Source organism: Petromyzon marinus, chromosome 6 (genome assembly GCF_048934315.1).
Source record: "Petromyzon marinus isolate PM22_M1 ecotype Great Lakes invasive population chromosome 6, UKy_Petmar_22M1.pri1.0, whole genome shotgun sequence".
Lineage (NCBI taxonomy): Eukaryota > Metazoa > Chordata > Hyperoartia > Petromyzontiformes > Petromyzontidae > Petromyzon > Petromyzon marinus.
This window is the reverse complement of record NC_133672.1, coordinates 14,044,776-14,069,284: the sequence shown is the minus strand read 5'-3', so window position 1 is coordinate 14,069,284 and position 24,509 is coordinate 14,044,776. Positions and strand designations below refer to the sequence as shown.

General features: G+C 46.7%; 1 protein-coding gene across 2 annotated transcripts in view; it reads left to right on the top strand.

Moving 5' to 3' along the window:
- LOC116939445 (serine/threonine-protein kinase MRCK alpha-like) overlaps positions 1–24,509 on the top strand; it is an 82,530-nt gene that overhangs the window by 25,092 nt on the left and 32,929 nt on the right. For both annotated transcript variants that reach the window (XM_032947803.2, XM_032947802.2), the window contains exons 2-8: positions 1,182–1,273; positions 3,269–3,352; positions 8,524–8,619; positions 9,437–9,585; positions 22,451–22,544; positions 23,045–23,245; positions 23,904–24,152. In XM_032947803.2, the coding sequence (XP_032803694.1) occupies positions 1,182–1,273; positions 3,269–3,352; positions 8,524–8,619; positions 9,437–9,585; positions 22,451–22,544; positions 23,045–23,245; positions 23,904–24,152 (965 nt within the window). The remainder of the gene's footprint in view (positions 1–1,181; positions 1,274–3,268; positions 3,353–8,523; positions 8,620–9,436; positions 9,586–22,450; positions 22,545–23,044; positions 23,246–23,903; positions 24,153–24,509) is intronic.

Here is a 24,509-nt window from a genome sequence, read left to right as displayed (position 1 = left end):
CTGTGCTAATTGTAAAATTACCAAACACATCTGGAGTGGTGGAGGGGTAGCGGAGGTGTTAAGAGGTTTGGTGGTGGTTTGTCTAATACGCGTAGAACCAACTGCAACGAGGAGGAATCCCCCTTAACTCCCGCGTTCTAACTTGTGCCATGCCGACACTGAACCCCACCGGCCTGGATCACAATGGCTGGTTCAGGGTCCGCAATGGCCGGCTCCGTTGCCAGGTTTTTCCTGACCCCACCCCCCAGGGTGTGTGCCCAGGATTAGGGCAGCGTGCGTCACACTGCCGGCGGTTGGTTTGGCGACGGAGCGCGCGCTACTCCTGCACACGTAGCCACTTGGAATTGAATTCACACAGCGCATCCATTTGTAGCCTTACCGCGAAAGAGTGCGTGCACAAAATGCACCTGTCTTGAAAAGGTGCAGCATCTGTCGCCTCTCATCCTTTCTGACTGGATTTCCATTTGCCTTTGCGTCAACAAAATCTCTCCCATCTTCAGAGTCCATGATGCCCTCACCCCTGCTCATCTCTGCCATTTAATTCCTCCACCGATAAACAACGTAATCCACTGCTCAAAAACATGCCAATCTCATTCACTGTCCTCCCATGAGTCTCCCTACAGTGGGGAGTCAATTCTCCTCTGCTTTTACTTACCACCCAGAATGTTTTGCCACTGTTTTTAACCCACCATGTAAATGTAGACAAATCACTGCTTTTAGGCATGTTATTTAATGTGTTGATTATTCCTTAAATCAACTCATTTGATTGTCAGAATTTCATGTGAAATGTTTGTATTTTTCTGTTATAGTTCAATAACATAATGTATAAACCAATCACGGATGCACAGCTACCACAAGCTTTTTTTTGGTTTTTAAGTAAAGCAAATTTGAATCCTGAAATACAATTTATATCCCTTCAAAAATTATTTGAAAACGGTGCTGGAGTTGTATCTGATTGCATTTGATGCAGTGCATTTCCTGCCTCATGCATGTTTCCACTGGGTTATGTGATCACGCTTACCCAGCTTTGTCCGTCAATTAAATTTGCTCTCAACACACTTTTCCCGGCAGTGGCTTATTTACAGCATGGTTTATTCCTTGGCTGTGGCTTACACATCAACGTGTGTTTTTCTCTTGTCTAAGATTGTCTTTGTTTTTCTCTTTTTCTTGTCACTCCACAGCCAAGCCGTTCACAACCCGTGTCAAAGAGATGAGGTTGCATCGGGAAGACTTTGAGATGCTCAAAGTCATCGGCAGAGGTGCCTTTGGGGAGGTGAGTCCTTCGTGGAAGTTTAATCAAGTTGCCCAGTATCGACAGCTGCCAGGCCGCTCCGAGTCTCTTCTGTGGGTGTATATTGGGCGGCATTAAATTTGTATAAATTAATACCAACTAATTATATTATTATATCTGCAGCTTTATTATAAATATCAGAATAGTGACTTGGCTTCAAGTTTTTTGGTGCTGCAAAATGGCGAATTCCAAACCTCACAGGAAAAAAACATGAGAAAAACATAATTTCAAAACGTTTCCAACTTATTGAAATTAAGAGCCGATCTTTTGGTTAGTAATCTCCTTGTCAAATGTTTCTTCTTTGGGTGCAACGGTATTATGAATTTTTAAAAATTAATCATGATATAATTGTGATACCACTGTAGCAATGAAGCAAGACCGGTGAGGAAGGTCACTTCTGCAGCTCATGTGTTTGCAATTTTGCCAAAGTACTTGGCAATTATGAGTTCACTCGCCTTAAAATGCAATTGTGCAGAGCCAGACAAAGGGTGGCTTATGAAAATATTTGAAATAGCGGCACGGCACTTAAAATAAAATTAATGGACGATTTTCTTCCACAACAGATCTACATTTACACCTGGTAGACACGTCAATTATTTATTTTGAATGGGGGTGCAAAGCAGAAGGAAAGCATGGTAGGGAAAAGAGTAACAAGTGGACCAGCTGTGCCAGGTGTCGCTATCTGCCATCGGGCTCTTTCCCTGGTAATAGTGGCCCTGCTGCGCTCGTGTTCATTGGCAGTAAGAAGACTGTCAAGTACCCTATTTATTACTGTAATTCAGACCACACGATTGAAGTCTGTTTTGAGAAGTCAGCATTCCACTCCACGGGTCGATTGTCTGATAAGCTGCACGTATGTGTGTTGTGGTGAAACCTGCTCATTTGCACAATTGTGTTGCCAGACGTCCGAGATTGTTAAGCCGTCAATAATGTCCAACTTGCATCAATTGAAATATCTCACACCGCAAGGAATGCCTTGTGTAGTTTTACCTATATTTTACTTCCTTTCTCTTGTGTGAACCATAAAAGGATTTGTGAGCGAAACGGATTTTGACAAATTACCGCTTTAGAAATAAAAAGTAAAAATTTCTGTTTGCACAAAAGGACCATTGTTGAACGGTCCATAAAATGAATGCACAAGTAACACTCGCAAGTACCTGCCAGTAATAACAGTCGAGGTGGCAGGGGGGCTCAGCCCCCAGCTCTCGGAACACTCAGAGAAATCTGTCCCAGAATCGACGGCTGTGCCGCATTTGATCGTAATCGGCTCTGAGAATACAAAATGGGTGACGTGTCGGGACCAGCGGTGAACAGGAATGTGCACGCCATTCCAGGAGAGGGTGCTGTCCTAACTTCAGGGATATGGGTACAGTAGCCCTGGGCAATTGAAGATTTTACACTGGACAGAGATTGGCGCATTTTGAAGTGAGGCATGACTCCAGATTGAGGTATTTGTGGTCTCTATCGAAGCAGTGAGAGATTGCAGTGGTTTTTCCGAGATGATCCCATTGCACGAACCAGGATCACCAGGCAATGTTTTGACATTGCCATTGGTGATCTTTTCCCGCTTCTCAAGTTTAATATCCGTCACTGGAAGGCACTTTTCTGTGATAAATGAGCAAATAAAGGGGCTTGTAAAGGTTGCCCCGCATAAACTTTGTGGCAAGCGTGCGTACATGTCACCTGTTCCTGGACCAGAAAACAACGGCTTGTGTCCGGGTGTATGGAGGATTGTTACATCGCAGGACAACGAGAGATAGCACCAGCTTGTGGTGGCTCTCATCCAGAAGTGGATAGGTCATAACCGGGGTGACGACGACCAGGTTTTACTTTGCCTTTTGCAGATGTTGAAGACTTGGGTTTCTGTGTAGGCAGGCGTGTGTCGTGTGAGAATATGCATTTGCGAGTAGCTTCCCACTTGATCACTGCTGCTACGCTTGATCGCTACTGCCCTGCTGTGTTTCTGCTGCCCTGCAGGTGGCCGTGGTCAAGCTGAAGAGCTCCGAGAAGGTGTTCGCAATGAAGATCCTAAACAAGTGGGAGATGCTGAAGCGAGCGGAGGTTCGTGTGCCTTGAGGTTATGCGTATTTGCAAACACCCTCAAAACTATTTTCATGTTATGTGCCTGCCCTGCATGCTCTTACAAGCATTTACGGACCTGATTTAATGAGGGTGAAATGCCATGTGATCCTGAGTCATCTCAGAAGTTTCACAGTGAATTGAGGCCAGGTAAAATTATTTTGTTTTAATTTTATTTTCATTAAGTATTATACTTTCCTTTCCAAAACAACAAAATGAAATGAATGCAGCCCACTACAGTTTAGTTCATTGTTTTGCCTTTGTATAAGCCACTCCAGTGGTTATTTTTTTCACAGAATAAGTTGAGCCTTGTAATGTAAATTTCCAACATCCGTGCATTACGTTAAGGCAAGCAGCAAAGGATTTCATGACTTTCATTTGGGGTGCAGTGTGATAGGCTCTGCTATTAGTTCTCAAAACTGTTTTGTAATAATATCATAATGCGTGTAGTCAAGGGTTCACTTTAAGAAGTCAGGTGTGCACAGTAAAAAATAAATTAATATCGGACCTTCAACCACACACTTGCCTGCTGTGGATGCTCGGTGTATTTTTAAAACATGATCGTGCACGTAATCATTTCGACTGATTATAAACGCAGGGGGCTGTACAACTGGTCCCTGTGCGCATACATCATGGGTTCTGTTAGCTCTTCTGATAAAACTGCAGCATGGAGAGATGCCAGGTCCACAATGGAAATGAGAATTGCAGCACTAAGCCGCAGAGTATACATTTTAAATGAAAATAAACACAATAAGAAAATGTATATACAGTACCGTATGTTTTTTTTGTACTCCCACTGACAAATTATTCTCGCCCCATGTTACTGAGTAAGTATTTGTGCAATCAGTTGAATGTTTTAATTAATATTGATCTTAAGGAAAAAGTTTCAGCCTCTCGAATTAAAATACATTCTATTAGAGAATGTCAATCGGGAATTTTTTGTTTGTTAATTTTGTTGCTTTTATGACAATCTTCAGACATTGGAAAAATATACGCCTGTTGACTTAGAGTAAATGGCAGTAACTGACCGTGTGCCCATTGGCATGCGTGCCACTGCACCCGTGTTTTTCCAGGGCTGGCCTTCTATTGGTTATTTTATTTCAGTTCAAGCTTGCTACCACATGGTACATAGCCCTCTGTGCAACAGCCCTCCATGGCACATTGCTCTTGGCAATGGCATTGCTGAGTCGAACACGGCACGCACGCGGGCAGGCTGGCTTGCCGAGCGAGGGGCTTATCTCTCACTCAGAAGTGCTGCCTCTGACGATAGAGCAAAAGCGTTGCGTTTGGATGTGCCGATGGGCACACCACTCCCTTTTCTGGCAGTGTTTGGATGTAATAAAGGCATGGGTATCTCATGCAGCATGCACCAAAAAAAATGGGCCCAGAGATCACTAAAAACATATGGTCCATTCTACAGTAACAAAACAGCCATGTAGTATGTTTAACTTCATCTAATTTTTTTCTTAAATGACCTCATTAACTCATGGGATTCTGTGTACACGGTCAACGATTGTTGGAGTATTTTTTGCAGCTCAAATAAAACTCCATTCTCTAACCTTTCTGTCACCCGATTTACGGCGCAGTAAATAAGTCTGGTTCGGCAAAAGCCTGCGCTGACCTCCTGCACCCAGGACACTGCATGGGCCCAGAGACTCCTTCTGCCATCTCGCTTTACGGTCGCTCCCCACTCGGGGCCTCCCCACCAATGCACAGCTGCCCCCCACGCACCGCCGCTCCCGCACAGAGACGTTTCCCAAATCGGTCCCCTTAAAACGCTGCCGGCGTGTGCGCGCTTGGCATTGTGCGCAAGCGTTGCCTAAAGAAAGTGCGAGCAGTGAGATGGTGAGAGACGAAGATCATACTGATCACGCGAAAACCTAATTACACCGTGGATGGTTTATGCTCTACTCTTTTGGTGGGTGGGTGTTTCCCCCCCCCCCACTCCCCTCGATGGTCAGATTGCATCGCAATGAGGTGTTCCATGTGTCGAGCAAACAAGGAAGAATTGTGTCTGAACAGATTTGATGAGCTTGATCAGATTGGAGGCCACTGCTAGGACATTGAGAAAATAGCATTTAAGCGGCTGTGTTTGGGATAGTGCAGATGGCAACAATATTGTTTGTTATACTGCTCGATTTAATCTTATGTAAAGCATGGAGTATTTGTTTTCTAACAGGCAGTGCTCGAGTCGCAAATGCTGGGAATGCGTGCGCTGCTGCTCGGTGTTTTACTAGAAATAAGTATTTTGTCATTTGTCCGTGCTTGAAAGAATGCCCATAACGTTCATGTTACCAGTCGTTAACAGTAATTTTACATCTTGATTTTAACAGCGGGAAGTTGCCAATTCAGCTCAAAGAATTTGTTTCATGTGCTTATTTGCGCCAGATTTTTGGTGCGCGGTCATGGCTAATTGCATCTTCGAGCCATGCTTCATTTCACTTCAAATGTTCAAGCGAAATTCGCAAGTCAGCCGGTGTAAGAAATCGTTCATTTTAAACGGCGATCAACCCATTTGCCTACCCTTGTCACGGGGCTCTGGCTTCGGACCTGGTTCCCTGTGCAAGCCGGCGGGGAGTGGCAACGCTGTGAGGCTACAGCACGCGTAGGTGTGCGATTGATCGACCCACATGCCCGTGTGGTGCCACCCGCGTACAGCCTCAACGGTGCATGTCCGGAAAGGCGCAATACCATGGACACTGTCTTTCAGCGACCGCCCGGAGGAGCGTGGGTGTTTCCTTCTCGCCCCAGTTGCGGTCGCCTAAACACGGGCTCCGTAAACTCTGCGCCGGCTTCTTGAATTATGCGCTTACAGTAATGGCCACAAAAATTACCGCAGCTCTGCACAAATACAACGTAGTATCTGTAAAGTTGCAAACTGTTCAAACGAGCATCGGGCTGTGCTCGTCTTGCTAGCTTTGCGGTCCTGCGCCAGTTGTGAGAATCTCACAAGTCTCGTACTGAGGGGGCCAATGTCTTCTATTGATGCGTTACCACGGCCACTGGCAAGAGAGCTGTTTTGGCTTGTGAACTGGGCTCGGCCGAAATTCCCACTGCAGCTTTATGGGGGTGACCAAACTCGGATGGCAGGCCCACTGGCTTCCTTTTGTACGGAAGCGCCCTACGTTTTTACCTGGATCACCCTCTGAACCAGTTATGATGTCACGGAATCACCGTTCAGCAAGTGGCGTCCCTTCACTGATGTTAACTGCAGGGCCGTGTTTTTCTTGAAACATAAAAACTGTGACAAGGAACTACGAAAATATATTTCTTACTAGATTGCGGTAGCCTCACCTAATACAAGTCTCCAAGAAGGTATATATTTTTTTAAACACCCATTTTTATTATCATTTTCTTGCGGCTTTGGAGGATAGGAAGGGCTTGGGACAGAGCAGGAGGCGATTTGCTCACAAAGTCATGGGGCTCATGCAACATTGGAGCAAGATCCCAGCCCGGGTGGTACTACCTTGGACGATTCCTGGGCCATCGAACCCACATACCACTAGTCACGAAAATTAACCATAAGTTTCAAACTGTCAGTTTAGTTTCAAGCATTATATAGCCACGATTGACTTTCCACGAAGTCGTGCTCTTTTATTGACCCTGGAAGGATTATTAGGGGCTTGAACTTTGGGTGTAATTAATGGTAGGAAGATGTATTAATTGTTGCATTTCCTATGTACTTTATAGCTATCTCAGCAATCTGTGGAAATGAGTCTTAGGAGCAGTGTAAATAAGTGCAAAAATTACCTGGCATTCGGCCTGGGTTCGTGTTTCAAATTTCAGCTCATTAGTTAAATGATAAAAAATGTATGCTTGCAGTGTCCTAATTATTTTGTTGTACGACAGTGGATAAGATCGCTTGATCCTAATAGCTTCCTTCATGCAACTGCGGTGCCGCACTATTTGAGCAGAAGAAATGCACTCACCAAACCGCAGGCTGTCACGCTGTGGCATTTCCTGCTGCAAATAGTTTGCGTTGTTCATCAGACACCCGATGTTTCGCTAACAAGCTTTGCGTTTTCATAAACGTGCCAGACAGCCCTGGGACTGGTGTAATTTTGCGACGGTTGTGTCCCATAGATGAATGACCTCGGCTGAACCCTTCAGTGTTGGTTTGTGGCGCGGCACCCACACAGGGCCCTGCCTTCCGCTGCTTGTTGGGGGGGGGGGGGTCGTCCGTCGAGAGCGTTGTGCGCTTGTGGCTGCTTGTTCCCACACTAGGCTGTGCTCTGCGTGACTTCGAGACGCTGTCACAAGACTTGCGAGCACCGCCTCTAACATATAGGGCTGCCATTGGACCAAGGCAAAATATGCCGAAATTTTGTTTGTCCCCAAGAGGAAAGGGACATTTTGGTGTTCTGGCCGACTCCCCCCCCCCCCCCCCCCCCTTCTTATAAAAAACATACTGTGACTCAAGTTACCCGACACAACAATTAAAATTGACATATCCATACGCTGCGGCTACCATGAACCCTAACAGTGTTATACTTTCATACACTTTGTTAAACGTTATGTTAAAATTAGCCTATTGGGTTCGTATGTCCAGTTTCTAGAAATGCTATGCATAATCTGTTTTGCAAGGGAGATGTGAACGTTAACAGTGCCCATTCATTCCTCTTGTAAGTTCCCAGCACGTGTTGAGTGCATTCCAATTATATGTCAAAATGTTGCCACTATAAAAAGCTTATTACACACAGTACACAGCTGAAAACGTTAAGCCTGGTCTTTGTGTAAAAAACCCTTTTATTTGTGAAATCCCTTTACTTTTTGCTACAGCTTATACCTTCATACACGTAGTATATGCAACTGCACATCTTACAGGCAATTCAAATGGCTCGGCAACCAGCTTTAAATCAAAATTTAACCAGCTAACACTCGGCAACACTCCTCGGCTCAACAAACGCTCAATAACGGAATTGGCCAAACATCCCAATGTTTAGGGCCGTCCTGAAAAAAGAGTCCCATAGACTCGGGTGGGCCTTTTCTGAATAATTACGTGGCATTTACGTTGGGGATGGACTGACCCATTGGCGCGGCTCACGTCTGCTGCTCTCGCGGCCATTTCACTGTTGGCGCACATTGTCAATGCCGGGTTTAGCGGTGGTTGGGGATCGCATTGCGTGATGCTTCGCACTGCTTTGTATGTGCAGACGGCGTGCTTTCGGGAAGAGCGGGACGTCCTGGTGCGAGGCGACAGCCAGTGGATAACTACTCTGCACTACGCCTTCCAGGATGAGAACTATCTGGTGGGTCAACACCTCCTGTATGCAATCGCCTACTACGTGTGCATCTGTGAAGCCAAGCCGAAAGATTTTGTTTTATGATCGTGATTGTCACCATGCGCTGTGAAATGTTTACGTGGTTGCATTTGTGTTTAATTCGGATTGTTTTGTTGTGCATTTAATTTACAATGCATCGAGTTGGGTGCCTGTAATGCAACGATTCGGAAGCAAGGGTCAGTGTATTACATATATTGGAGACACGGCAAAGCCTGCTAGGCAGCGAGGTGGTCCCAAGGTTGCAGTCCAGCAAGTTGTCATGTGATTCCACGTGTCTGGACCTTTGCATCCGATCTCCTTGTGTACATGGGTGCCCAACATTGTAATGCAGGATGCCTGTGGCTCAGGGCTATCCACAGAGGGACATAGATGTTTGGTTATTGTGCAGTGCAGTTTGTCTTGTTCATTAAGCAGCTTGGCATGACTGTAGAGTTGAGGTGAAAGGTTAGGTCGCATGCATGGCACAGCTGATATCTGGCAACCAGCACATTTTTATCACAAATGTTACATTTGGTGACCTTATGTAATCACAAGATTATAAATGACATACTGTGACTCAGTAGATGGATAAATTGATACATAACCAGGCACACATACGGAAAAAAAATCCAGGTGCTCTTTATTCACGAAATGTTATCTTTTGTCGAAAATGAGCATGCAAGGCGGCACCAGCCTAAAGTCTTGCCTTGCACATGCATGCTCTTGCGTGTGATACATTGCAATGTGTGTAACATTTTCCTCCGTCATGTGTGCGTGCCCGTGTGCACGTGACTACCTCCGACAGTACCTGGTTATGGATTACTACGTGGGTGGGGACCTGCTCACGCTGCTCAGCAAGTTTGAGGATCGTTTACCAGAGGAAATGGCAAAATTCTACGTCGCAGAGATGGTGCTCGCCATTCACTCCATTCACGAGCTGAAATACGTACACAGGTGAGTGCATGCATGCACGCACCTACAGGACACGCTCTGACATGCACGGATTCTGTTGGGAGTGCCTGGGTTCATGATGATGGGTCAGGGACATAGCAACAGCCTCCTTCGGTGGGGGCAAGTGTACCACTTGTTGATGGCAAACGATGGTTTGGGTCCTCATGACAACATTTACTTTAACGTTTTTCTTTCAAAGCCAAACAGAAAATCAGAGGGCATGCGTTGATCTTAAAAATCTATGGTCCCATTGTTCTGTCACGGCAACTAAAAGTGGGCGGGTGGGAAGGCGGGCAGCGGCCGGGTCGGCACGCACTGCATGTGGCGGACAGCAGCTGAAGGGCCGCCCCAGCCGAAGATCGATTGATTGATTGTTTTTGAAAGGTGTGTGTCTAATGTAAATATGAGCTGTCTTTAAAAGGGGTTCAACCCCTCATGCATTGTCGCTGTGTGGTAAACAAAGTGGTTAACTTGGCATGGGCCCTGCTTCTTCCATCACCCACCTAAGCTGACTCAGTTGGGCGTAATCAAAAATATTTCCTATAATTGAAGCCTATTGCTCCCGAGCCTTTGTGCTGCCGATACGATGGTGATATTATGGGCAGTTTGAGTTTTTTGCTAGGCTCCATGTTTGTCCGGCGGTGATGAGCGCACACCTGTAATCAGCACTGCGGAGGCGAGGGTCGGTGGATCACACAAATGTTGTGAAACTCCCTTCTCATGGTCGTCGAGGAGGAGCCATACCCTGGATCGCCAGGAGAGAAGGCAGTGCGGCAAGTGGATTGAGCGCCATTTGTTATCATCTGTACGGGGATAGGGTGTTGCCCCCGAATCTATTCGCGGGTGGAATCTTGACCCCAAATTATAATAAATCGTCTCATCGCTTGGGGAGTGAAACGTTACATGCCAAAAAGAACATGTCCACGCAAGGTGGCAGTGTGTCCAGTCTCTCGTGCGTGGCAGACGGCGTGTACGTCGCGTCCTGCTTCATCCGCAGCGCCGCTCGGCGGCCTCCTGGCATAAGGGTTGTTGCCGCCACCGCCGCTGCGTTTGGCTGCGTCTCGGTTGAAAAATTGTGTCGGTGCTTGAGCCCGTAAATTTCCCTGATGAAAAGAAATGTTCCAGGAAATAGAGGAGAGAAATGTTTGCCTCGTTTGCCACGGCAAAGTGCTGCCGGGGAAAAGGTCTTCTGCACCCGCTCGTCCTGGAAGCTGCAGGATTCCCTGTTGTACACTATAAAATATTCACATGTGCGTGGCCTGTAACGGCACAGGAAATCGGGTGTCTATTTTAAACGCTTTTCCACTCAGCCATGAGGGCTTCACAGCTCACTTGTTTAACCGAGCTCCCCTTTACAACCTCTCACCTAAGAGCTATAATTATTTTATAATTGCGCCTGAAATGCCGTGCCACTCGTTAAAGTGTTTGAGCCCATTATCTGTAGTTTCATTCATCGTTGCTGTCATGCCCTCATGAGTCTGACGTGCCTGCGCTGTCCTCTTATTTCCACCTGACGCGTTGGAGGCTGATTGTCACACACGCGGCCTTGCTTTCGCAAGGGTCACGCTGAAATCGTTCCGTAACGTGCGTTCGCAAAAACCCAAGTGACCATACTCCGATCGCAGTTGCAAACATCTCGTTACTGTATCTGCGCATGAAGTTTGTGCCTAATAAGGTGTATAATACGCTTAATTAAAGGGATTGTGTGCAATTACATATGCTTTCATGCTGTAGTCAAAGCCCGAGTGCCTTAACCACGCTGCATGGCTTTAGAGACGTGCCTTTAGCCAGGATAAAAATGGCTCTGAAGAGTTGAGGAGGTGATTGTGAAGGGAGGTAAAAATTATGCATGTGGTTATCACAGTCATCATTCTTGCCCCTTTGTGTCGAGCACTTGAAATTCCGAGAGCTCTGCTGCTTAGGGGGCTGCCTTTTGCTTCCTCCGAGGGCTTTCTCCCACTTACAGTGCATCCCTGCCTCTTGCAGCCATGCCGCTACACGCCATAGTCTTCCGCACGTTCGAACTCATGGCAAATGCAGGAAATTCCGATAGCTTTCAATTCCCCTGGCTAGCGGATTGAACCATTATAATTGACTAACACAGTGCGGCTGTTGCATGGGGAGCAACAATGGCAATACTGCCAGCCCATGGTTTTAAGGAGGCTATAATGCTCACGGTAATAAAAATGCTAATTTAAATAACGATAGCGCAGGTCATGTATTATTCCGCAGTCATTAAATCTCAGGATGTCTTATTCTTACGATATGGGCCTGCGGACGTGTGGACGATGAGTTGCTTCAAAATAATCTGGCGTTAACAATGCGTGCATTTGAGAACCATGTACTTGATGCAGATGCGGGACACTTGGTTGCTAAGCGGACACCGTGGCAGCACCAGCTTCCCATTCATAGCTGGATGGGGAAGAAGCTCCCTGTGTTTTTTATGGCTGCCTCTAGCTTGTGTGGATCTCCCATCCGACTAAGTCGCAGCCGTCCAGCACCATGTGGGGCGTGAGCAGGGCCGCACGCATAGAAATCTCCATAAAAGGGAGTCCATCTGTTTGGGTCCTAATCCAATCTAAAACACCCATGTGGCAAGAGGTCTAGTGGAGTACAGTTAGACCCAGCACAGCACTCTGCGATAACCGATGAACGACCTCCACGTATGAAAAGTCCCAACGTTTCGCCCCGTAATAATTTGTGAAGAGACTTTGTTTAGCTGTAAGCCAGGCTTACTGCTGTCGCTGCTGGGTGCCTTGTTTGTTGTGCCTCGCCGGGAATGTGATTGTGCGTGCGATACCAGGTTCTTCGTCGTAGAACCTGCAAACTGTACAGGGCGGGGGACCGAGCTAGACTGCTGTTTCACGTGGGCAAGATGGTGGAGATCTGGCCTCCCCCTCCTCCCTCTGACAGCAATGTCAGTTTTGTGTTTCCGCTCGGTGGGGTTGGGTGGGTCAGAGGAGGGAGAGGATGGAGGCAGCGTGAGTTTGAGAAAAGAAAGACAATCGTCTCTGAACCGCAAGTCGACATGTAGAGCATGCCATTGCCACGCTCGCGTGCTGGCTGGGAGGGGACTGCAGAGGAACGGTGGCTCTTGTTGTTTTTAGGCGCTTTTTTTCTTATTTTACCGAGTGCCCGTTTTAGCTCGACAAAGAGCGGCAGCTCACTACAGCGGGGCAGCGGCCAGAACACACCCCAAGGTCAAGAACAGCGGTCGCCCCTCCCTTGCAGCTGCCGTGACCCGCGGTTAAATAAAGCTGGCTCCCCCGTGAGCCGACCCCAAGAATGCTGGGCAAGCCATGCCACCCTGGCGCCCGGCAGCCAGTGGAGACGGGGACAAGACAATGGAATAAATATGTTTTTAAAAAATGGTTAAAATAAACAAGGGAAGGAGTGGAGGTCTAAGAACAATTTTTTTTTCTTGACTGTGAATACAATTTCAAAATGAAGACACAAATCAGCTGTCCAGCAAATAACTGTCCAACGTGGTGAAGCTTTGTTAATGATAATTATTTTTTACATTAAAGTTCAAGGCATCATTATAGCACCTTTATGATATCACTTCTATTGATTTAGCCATTAACGCTGATGCAGACAAATTATTTGATCACGCTTTGGTGATGTCATGAGCTATGATTTTTTTCAATAGTTTTTTGTAATTAATGAAGTTTCAAGCTTAAGTAGGACACACATCCTCGGTACATATTTAGAAAATAAGAGCTTTCTGTTGCATTACTTATTAACTTCATGCCAAATCTTTGAGTTAATGGAGTTAATATATACATCCCCCCCCCCTTCTCTTTTGTTAACAAATTAACACATTCCTAACTCCTACCTCTTCACAAGACAACAAACACTTTAAATTAAAATTCCAAGTCCCATCCCCTTTCCCTGCATGCCGTAGTAATTGGGTAAACAAATATATTCAAATAGCACGCGTCAGTTTTTCCCCCATTATGGGCACGCCTGCCATTCCTGCCGAGCTTGGTCGTTTAATGCCGTCGTGTTCCGGCGCCCTTCGCGGTGTGTGCCGTGGCACGGGCCAGGGTGGGTTTGCTTGAGGCTGGTTTGGCGTCGGTCTTCCTTCGAGCTTGCGCTCGCGAAGGTCGATTTGCTCCGCAGCAGCCGTGTTCAGCAAGCGTTTGTCTCCGGTGGGGGGGGGGGTAGGTGAGTTTAGTCATTGATTGAAGGAGCCCCCCCCCCCCCCCGCGGTGATTGTGGTGGGGGAGCGTGGTGGGGGAGCGGAGGTGCGTAGGGGGGTGGTGATGTGGTGGCAGGCGTGTGGTGTGGGGTTTAGAGGGAGCATGCTCTCTACTGTGGCTTTACACAGTAGAGCGTGACATTTTTTCCTGTTTTTCTTATTCTGCAAGGGTAACCGCAGTTATGAGGATGAACTAAGCGGGGGCGGGGGGGGGGGTGGTTGTTTGTGGGGCTTGAATGAGCTGTTGTTTTCGTCTCTTCTTGCCGTTTCCTTCCGCTGCGGCCACATACGCTCACCTAACTGCAGCACAAGCACGCTGATACACAAAATGTCTTGTATAGAAATAAAATGTCAGCCTTATAACCTTTTATGGTTTTAAACTTTCAATACCTTTTTTGGACAATGAACGCCTCGTGTTGATTTGCGTGCCAAAATGCACAATTTAAGTATTCATTTTATAGGCGGGGTTCTCTGTGCCCAGGGCCCACATTTGGAGGCATGGCTTTTCATCTGGTGCCTGCTCACGTTAATGACACTGCGGAGTAGCTGTGTGATGTAAGCGGCTGTTTGACGTCATCGACCACTGTTTACGAGCGCCTGCATGTGCCGAGCGTCGGGTGCGACACCCCTGGCATGCCCTCGTGACAGGCCTTCAAGACTCTCTTGCCTTAAAAGGACGCTGCTCCTATTTGGCGCCGAAGGTCACGCACAAAGAAGGGTAGGAACACGGCGGTGAAGGACCTGCGAAATGGCCTAACAGATTCATCCGGCTCCACATTATTTTTTAAACTTTATTGTTAAAGCTACCGCTGCATAACCCCTTGAGAGAGAGTTGGCGAAACAGAATTACTGTGTTTAAGTGGTGGCTGCTTTTGCCAAATCGCGCCGCTGCGCCCTATACAGTGCCTGGCCGGGCAAGCCGGTCTGGTGGCATTTTGCAGCGGGCGATGAAACGAGACGCCCATGTGCCGTCAGTCACGCAACGAAGGGGTCGCTGGGACGGATGTGATCGCGCTCTCAACGCATTGACCTGGAGGGGGTGCGATGCCCGGCAGGAGGCCAGTATCGTACACGTCGGCAAGTTGTGTCATCATCTCTGACCAAGTGGCATCACTTTGCATTGACCAATGTCTCTTGTGCCCCATGCAGAGGAATCGTGTTAATGTCAGCTGCAGGGCTCTCCTGTTACACGTTTCTCTTGTGGCTGCTAACTTGCAACCCCGTCTTTAAAAAATGAGAAAAAAATAAACATTTGTTTACTTGGTGAAAGCCTCAACAAGTTAATGTTGCTCCCCGAGGAATTGGTCAAATATCCCAAGCTGAATCTGTCTGAAGAGATTCGACTTACTGAGGCTTTCCAGAAATTTTAAAAGACATCATTACAAATTCTAAATATTTCTTCAAGTGTCCTACTTTGGATGATCGTCTCCTGCAAGTGTTTTGGCAAATTGAAGTACCTGGAGAAAGCCTATGCCATATGAGGAAATGACACTCAAGCTTCACACGGATAAGAGACACCGCTTGCTTCTGCTAGTAATGTCTCACACACAAGACAGTAAAATATTTTCCTGGTCCACTAACCCCATCTCGAGATTACAGGCTTGCATCATGACCACCATGCCGATTATACAGATTTTACGAAGACAATTCCGGGATTGATGATATGGAGGGCAGAGTGTGCGGATTAAATGGGCTTTAGCAAAGACAATCTTAGTCTGGCAATAGTCAGGTCCACCTGTGCAGTGCCTGCCTCCAAGTGAGAGTAATTTGTCACGAGCGTACAGCCACATGGATCCATTGAGTGGCCAGCTGCCCCCGCCACTGCAGCGGCACTGATTTGACTTGAAGCACTCCACCTGGCACTAAAATTTATTTGTTTCGTTCTGGTTTGGAGTGTTAGAGTGGTGCTTTAAGTCTAACTGGCAGCCTGGTGCACTGGTTTTTTTGTTGTTCGCACTGTGCTTCCTGTGATTTCTCTTTTGATTTGTGTACAAGGTGGTACATGGCAGTGGGTCTACAACCATATACTGTGGTCATGCAGACAATCGCGTTGATAAAAATCTGTGGCACTGCTGCAAAGTCTGCGGAATTGTTGAAAGTTATCCATTGATCATGATCGACATTGTCACGGATGGGCAAAACAAGTGGCAGCCCGGGGAGTGAGATACGTCCTTGTGTGTGTGCACACGGACCTCCAAAGGAGAGCGATCGAGCGGATGAATGAAGGTACACGTGGGAGGGATGTGTTTTGCAGCTACATGGGGCAATGGATGGTTGTGCTCACGTTTGCAGGCCTTTTGCCCAGTAATAATTTGAGAATGGTTGACGTTGAGTAGAAGTTTGTCACCAAACCTCCACTGTGTCGACATCGTTATCATCATCGCTGTGTTCATGCCAAGTATTCAGTACAGTTTGCGTTCATATATTATCTTGTTCCGACCGCATCTCTAAACACCGAAGTGGGGAACACATGTTAAGGAATGGGTTTAATGAGGAAAGGTGGAGAAGAGAAGATGATGGGAGTTTTTGTCTTTATCAGTTAAATTCGATTATTACACTTACAATACATAATTACATTTGTGAGTGGTGTGAGAATTGAATATTTTAAATCTATGCTAATTTAATGGATGTTTTCACCCATATGGCCAACAATTGAGCAAAATGAAACATTTGAGAAAAATGAGATGAACAGAACAGACAGCTCTTTGCAAAGAAGACGACAGACAGTGCAGACGAGCCTGACTGAACAAGACAAAACAACTCTTGAACTGAATGGTGTTCCTAAAAATGCGACTTCAGTCTTCATGCTTGGGTTGGGGGCAGCAGCACGATCTTCTTGCACTGGTCTCGCTGTCCCCCGATATCCGGCATACTTTGTCACTTGTGCCATCTAATCTCACCCGAACACGGCGCGGCGGAAGTCGGATAATGAAGTGCACGCTTGTTGGTCAGTCAAACTGAGAGAACTTTCGTGCTTTACAAAAGGGAACCAGAAGCCACAATGGGGTTCGATTTAATCTTGCTTGAAAGCACCAACTTGTTCGCGTATGCGTTCTGAAGTGACACAGGAAGTATTTCTGTGGTGTCATTGGCTGGAGCGGTTCACTGACAAAATGATCCGTTGCCAACAGAATGAGGTCCGCACAGATGTTTTTTTGTTGTTGCATAATTGGTAGTGAAAAAGTGAGCTTATTTTTATAATCCCAATTAGCTATTTTTCCTTCTTTCACGTTTATCGCATGAAAAATTAACGAGAGATTTTTATTTCATGGAAGACTTTGGCAGTCGGAGGCCAATTGCAAATGGAATGGAGAGGATGGAACATACAACACAGACAATATAAACGAGACTTGGAAGATAAGACGGATAAAAAATAAACCATCGATTGGAATCGTGACCCCCCCCCAAATTATGGCAATTGAATTGCACGGGGGTTGAATTGTTTTATATATTGTCGAAGCAATGCGTGTGCGTCTAGATTTAAAAGACCTTGTTTTATAGTCTTATATTCGTAGCTCCATCATAGACGATTAGTGTTTATTGTATGAATTACCCACAGTGGCTTTATTGCAAGCCGGTATTAAGTGCAGGAGTAAGCGAATGTTACACTCGCCTGTAGCTGCTCAGCTTATGGGAACGCGTGATGGCTATGACACTGCTGTGGGGCTCTGTGCTTGCCGATGCAGTCAAAATATTGCGCTGTTATGTAAAGCGCAGCGAAAATGTGTCCAAAATGACAGCACGGTTGTTTTGGCGTTTAGACAATTGTTTTGGTCCTTCTTTAATTTAGTCTTTAGTTGTGAGATGTGTAAGTATAGAAGCGTGCGCACTCTTGTTGTAAAATATGTCATCATCATGTCACCGCTTTCAGAAGTCCACTTGAGTGATGAGAGTGTACCATTCGTGAATGCAGCCAATAACCAAAGCATGTGCTTTGCCACAGAGGCTTGGTTAAAATACCAAATTGCGGGACATGGGCAGCATCGGCTTTGTGAGTCAGATTGTCCATTAGAAGTAGTTTTGTTTGCAGCCTTTGAAAAGTCCACTTTAGAAGGCACTTTCCAGTTGGTAGACCTGTAGACCTTGAGATGGCATATTCAAAATAGCTTTGATGTAGAATCTACTGGGACATTTTTTGGGATTCTGCTCTTCAAACCTTCACAGACATTAACATAAGCGCCTTATTAAATACAGGGTTTGAGTGCTACCAATACACTTTGCAAATTAACAGCAATGCTACATCATATTTTACTTTTTCTACTTAGAAGCAAGATGTGTGAATCATTGTCCTGTCTTTGTATTTGTCTTATAAAGCAGTGTCTGCTTTGGAACTATGATGACGGCGACGTGTTTTTTAACTTCTCCCATTGTAGCCCTGAAATTGTTTTATTATTTCGCCATGACATTTAAAAAAAAATCGCCATTCATTTCGGACAAGACTTGCATTGTATAAAGCGTGTTTAAAGTGCCCTCCTCTCACTGATGCCGAATGGCCAAGGGACAGGCTTTGTGCGGTTGACGGACATTGGAAAAGCAGGTGCTTACAGTGCAGGGCGTAGGAAATGGGCATGCTTCACCTCCGAGCACTGTAAGATGTTTGCTGCATTCCTTTCCTCCCACTGTGAGAGCTCTATGAATGTAAGAAGGCAAAAAAATTGCGGAGGGGGGAGAAGATGGGGTGGGGTGGGGGGGGCACGTGCCTCAATTATGAACGGAGCATGAGTGGGGCGCTGGCGTTTCCATAACGGGACCAAGCGTCCGGTCCCGCCTTTGGTTCCCTATTGGCCAGATGTATGTCTGGAATAAAGGAAGGCACACGACCTCCGGGAGGTCAAAGCCCCTGCTCTGCCGCTGTTTGGCTTGATGAGGTGGTGGGTGGGGAGGGTGAGACAGACATGTGGGAGACCCAGACCGGGTTAGGAGGGCAGTGCACATCCTCTGACCGAGGCCTCCGCACTGAGGATTGGTGCGTGGCGATGTTGGAGCCCGCACGATCTCTCGTGTGCCCACTGTGATGAAGACCGTGAACATTCACGGGTCTGTGTCATGAGGTCTGCTGCGAACATGTGCCCATTGCTTCACAGTTATCGAGAATCTAGGCTGAGTGGAGGCATAGCCTGATTTAATGATTAGCAGTTCATCCAAGCATGACAAGACTGGCTCCCACACCTCCCTGCACATTGTTATGGCAGGACTGCTAGTACCAGGGTAACTTACATGGTCCTCTGGGCTTGTGTATTCAGGAAAAATCACAAATTGAACCATGCCAAAACTGCATTTAGCCATTTCTCCACTGGCGTTAACATCCAATAGGAAAATGGTTTACACACGCAGGCTTTTACCTGCATTTCCATTGGATGGTTGTAGTCAACGATGAGCCCTGAAGAAACCTCATTCTCAGCATACCGCTCAAAATGTGTTTCCTGTTATCGGTGTGGAGGTGCCCAGGGAGAAGTGGAATGGCTAGCATCGCAGGTCCTCCTGCCTCCAGGATGTTTGACATGTGCTCACGGTTCCACGCTGCCGCGGCCGACACAGGCGGCCAGGTGCCAACGATCGGAGCACGGTGTGTCGTGCCGTCTTGCAGCCGTAGACCTGTTCACGTCGCTGTAAATAATTAATCGGGGACTATTGTGCCATGCAGAAGTAAAACTAAAGAGGAGTCGGTGTGGCTTGAGTGGTACATGAAGTTAGGCGGAGGTCTACACCAAACTTTATAAAATATTAATTTCGCCATTCAGTCGCCAGCTTTCAAAGCTCTCACGCTGAGCACATGGTCAAGTCTGCAAGGAGACGACTGGGTTGCAACCCCGCATGGGGGCGATCACGCAAAGGTGTTCGTCGTTTTTTCACAGCCATGAGCGTCAGCCAAGCGCTTGGCATTTGTCGCATGCCTTACGTAGCGGTTGTACTGTACTTTCATGCTCTCACACCGTTGACCCCCACCTGAAACAACCTTCACTGACTATGATGGTGAATTATGATCTGATATCCCATATCACCCAAATGCATTGGGGAGGCTGTCATCCAGCAGTGGCTTGACAAAAGCAAGGGGCAGGTACATTTTCAAAGTTGCCAGTACAGCCAAGCCATGGTGGATTTGCAGCGGATTCCACTTATTGGGCTGTGTCCTCACTCTGTTGTGTGTCCTAACACTGTAATTCAGTTTTCATACTTAAATAAAACTAAACTTTTTTTTTATCTTACCAGGTAAGTCCTACTGAGCTATATATACAGTAGCTATTTTTCTTAAGTGATCTGGCCACAAATGATAACTCAACGAAGTGGCTTATGTGGAAATGTTTAGCAGCCAAATACTCTCAACTCGTGTTTCTAAATTTGGAGGGAAAAACCCAAGGACCCGGATCCAAATCCACGCGACTATGGGGAGCACATGAAAACTACAAATATAGAGGCGCAGGGTTGGGATCAAACCCCCCACGACCTGCTGCATACCAGGTGAGGGAGTTAACATCTCGCCACCATGGCACCACTTGAAAACTGCAATGTTGGTTTCAAGAGTGCAGAGAAATGTATTAATTTCTAAAAGCTGAGTATAGAAAGCAAAAACCAGTGGGGATTGTCATCTCATTACATGGATATGAAAGCTATGGACATATTTATTCTTCCACGACCGTAAAGAAGGTCACCACGACCGTATAATTATTATTGTTACGTTGAACAACGTGATCTTCATAATGGGCCTCAATGCTTTGTTTACAGATGATTGGTGTCAAAGGGGGTGGGGGGGTGCTGAGTTCCAGACAGACGTGCCAGGGACATGTCTGTGTACTATGTTCGGCCACATTCAAGAAGGATGGCTGTAATTCCGTGCCAGTTCTCGCCAGTTTGCATACCATGTCACGAAGGGGACAACGAGAATTGTTGATCACGTAAAAGTTGACCGCTTGAGGCTTTGCCCTAGCCGTGCCAAACATCTGCATTTGTAATCTGCAGCGTTTCCCCTAAACGGCCAAATGGCACCAATCTCTCACCTTACACCCTCCTCCAAACCACCTCCACATCAAAAACACGTGCACGTGTGATTTGGTTAATGGTGAATATTTCGTTTGACTTTTAACATTCCCTACGCTATTTGTTATTTTCAGTTTTCGGAAGGGGGCTGGGCACAGGGTTCCTGGGCTCAGAGCTGCAGTCCCACGTGCATAAATTCTTCACTCTGTCAGCACCACGTGACAATGAAAGATTGGGTATCCACAGGGAACCATTTCTTTTTGAAGAACATTGTTGAAAATGAAATAAATTAATGAGGTGTTTTTAGAAACGGCCCAAGTTCAGGAGGTGTGATGCCCCAACAGGCACTGCCAATCGTTTAATCTGGAATGTCAGGTGAAGTGAATGTCATAGCCGCAGACGGACATAGCTGGATGTTTCTTAGACCTTCAACTGGAAAAAAAATCCTCTTGGTGCAGAGGTACGTTTTACATATGTGCTTTATAAATGTGCTTTAGATACACACGTATATACACACTGTGTAAATCGGATATGTCATACGAAACAATTGTCGTGGTAAGTCAGCTGTAAATTAATAAACCATTTATCTGTGATAACAGATGTTAATCATCGCAAAAAACCGCTATCACCATTTATATTACACGGCAGCAATGAGTGACCCTTTCTTAAAAACAAATTATTTACTGCATTGTATTCCACAGGCTGCCTTTGGTGAGCATTTCGACGGACACGACGCGTGTGTGTCTTAATTTGCACCATGGAATAGGCTGCGATAGAAAGCCACCACGCCGATGCTGCTGGCCCATGCCATCACGTGGCACCGCGTTGACTGGTGGCAGTGAGAGACACGTGCCTGGGATGTCCTTTGCGGAGAGGCGACGATAACTGCTGGCTAGCTATGTCTGGGCGAAACTTGGCGGGTTCGCCTGTCACGATATAGGCTTAAGCCCTGGGTGCGGTTACGTTGTTTTTGAAAGATCAGATTTTTTTGCCCCGGGTAATGCAATGTACCCTACGAGCGTTTCCACCAACTTGTTAATAATGGCTTATCCGGTGTCAATGAAGTCTGCCATTTCACGGAAAGCAAAATGAACGTGTTTTGAATGGTTTCACTCGCCTCCATTGTTCACGGTAATTTTAGTTAGTTTATCTATATCAAACCAGGACATACGGAGTCTATATTCGAGCATAGATTTTCTTTTGTAACTATACGCAGAAGGAAATGATACCTGGTCAATGCGCATGGAGTGAAATTAAACTCTTAACGTCCATATTCCTGTTAACAGCTGGAAGTGTGTAAGTATGAACAGGTGAACCCCTGCAGATCTTTCCAGGTAAACTCCTGTGCGTGTTGTCAGGTAAGGTCATAAAAGTGCGGTCAGGTGAATTCTTATTATTGTAGGTTATTTGTTATGAAAGGAGGATGCTGGTAGAAGAAAAGTAGACGTTTTAAATTGATGTTTAGTTAACATAGCATTGCCTGCTGGACAGCATAGCGGCGATGATGTTTGGAAGTCATCCGTGGTGGTTGATGGGCGTGGCATCATTCTTTCCCAGAGCCACCCACACACCTGTTGGTGCGTAGCCTTATCACCTGCGAAACGTCCTTGTTGTACCTACGTAATGGCGAGGAATGTGCTTGCCTGAGGCCGTGGGCCCTTACGGTCAGTATGCAACTTCTTGTCTCCACAGGGACATCAAACCAGACAACGTCCTGCTGGACATGAACGGCCATATCCGTCTTGCCGACTTCGGGTCCTGTCTCAAGCTGCTCACGGACGGCACGGTGAGAGCCCTTTGGCCAGTGCCACTGGCACCGCCGCGGGGAGCCAACGGCGAATCGTTATGCACAACTCGCGCGTCGAAGAATTGATTACGCATCTCCCACACTCTGCTTCTCGTGTCGCTCAAAGCCCATCTTTCTGTATTTACCAGCCCTCTGCTTCAAATGTAAAGTATGCCGTTGCTCAAGAAGCTCGTGTGATGATTGGTAAAATGGAAATGATGATTGATATATGCAGAGCCAGTTAAGTTTACGAAGCACTTGTTAAATACACGCCCTGCCCTGACAGCCTCAGGATTATTGACATCCCAGCCTAATGGGCTCTGTGACACCCGTGACAGCACTGATGTGGCAGTTTGTGTGGTATATTCTCCAAGTGAAATATCGGTACATCTATAATCCACAAAAATAGTATTCTTACACTGCTATTTTAGCGGGCACTTCAAGTGGATGCTGTCGTCGTCCAACTTGAGTTACACACGACATGCCATGCCCGTGCGTAGGTGCAGTCCTCGGTCGCTGTCGGCACGCCCGACTACATCTCCCCCGAGATCCTGCAGGCCATGGAGGATGGCAAGGGCAAATACGGGCCGGAGTGCGACTGGTGGTCTCTGGGAGTGTGTATGTACGAGATGTTGTTTGGCGAGACTCCCTTCTACGCGGAGTCCCTGGTGGAGACCTACGGCAAGATCATGAACCACAAGGTGAGCTGCCCGGTGGTCCGCAGGAAGTGTGGACCGCCATGGGGATGGAATTTCAAGACGCTTTGAGAGCAAGAGCACAGAAAAAGCAACCTCCCTCCTCCCCGAGCTGCTTAGCTGACTTGGCACAATGCCAATCTGGCAAATAACCTTTTTGGCCTGGTGATAACCATTGTGACAAATGTTTCTTGTTTTAATTGGTCATGCAGGCTACTGTAAAATTAAACATTTGTGTTCAGTGTATAATACAATGGAGAAAACAAAATCGGTCAATGCAATTAAGTGGTATACAACTAAATATAATGCCAAGAAAAAAATAATCCAAATATAAATGTCAATTGAATTATTTTTCACAGGTATAACTGGGGTAAAGTTGCCATGTTATCCCACTGTAATCTGCGATAACTTGAGAATAACATCCAATTAGTGAATCTGTCGGTGTTGTGGACGTGACTGCAGTTATTTTGGTACCCCACAGTATTGCGGTCAACACAGCACCGCGTGTGGTTTGTGCTTGGGGAGGCGACAATTTCGCTCTCATGAGTTATGAGGGAACTTGTTTTATAAACACGCCATGCGCTGCTTGTCGGTCGGCGGTTACAATGACTGCGATTCCAGCCAGGCCTCACGCCGCCTCTCTGAACCCACTGGACGTGAGCAGGAAAGGTTCCAGTTCCCCACCAACTCGGTGGAGGTGTCGGACGATGGCAAGGACCTCATCCGCCACCTCATCTGCAGCCGGGAGCAGCGGTTTGGCCGCAACGGCATCCAAGACTTCAAGAATCACCCGTTCTTCGCCGGCATCGACTGGGACAACATCCGCAACTGCGAGGCTCCCTACATCCCCGAAGTCAGCAGCCCCACGGACACCTCAAACTTCGACGTTGACGACGACTACTTGAAAAACACGGTGCGTGGATTTTGTCTGCGGGGTTACGTCAGGGGGCCAGGGAGGTTTCGCCGACAGTTTCTAAACAGGGATTGGCTTTGATTTGGTTTGGTTAACTATTACCTGTGAGTAATTGGTTTGTTTCCTTTCTTTTGAGTTTTTTGGTGGAGGGAGTTGAGTTGGCCTACCAGCTGTCAAATTTAGACTCTGGACTTTGTGCTGGCGGTGAAGATGACCACTGCCCTACTCGCAAGAGCAGGGAGGCACTTTGAACTTTCGCTGGGCCGGCTGCAATGAAAGCTCTACAGTATTGAGATCAGCTGTGGCTCTTCGATTAAAATAAAAATGTGCAGCAGCTGGGAAGGGATTAGGTTTGTG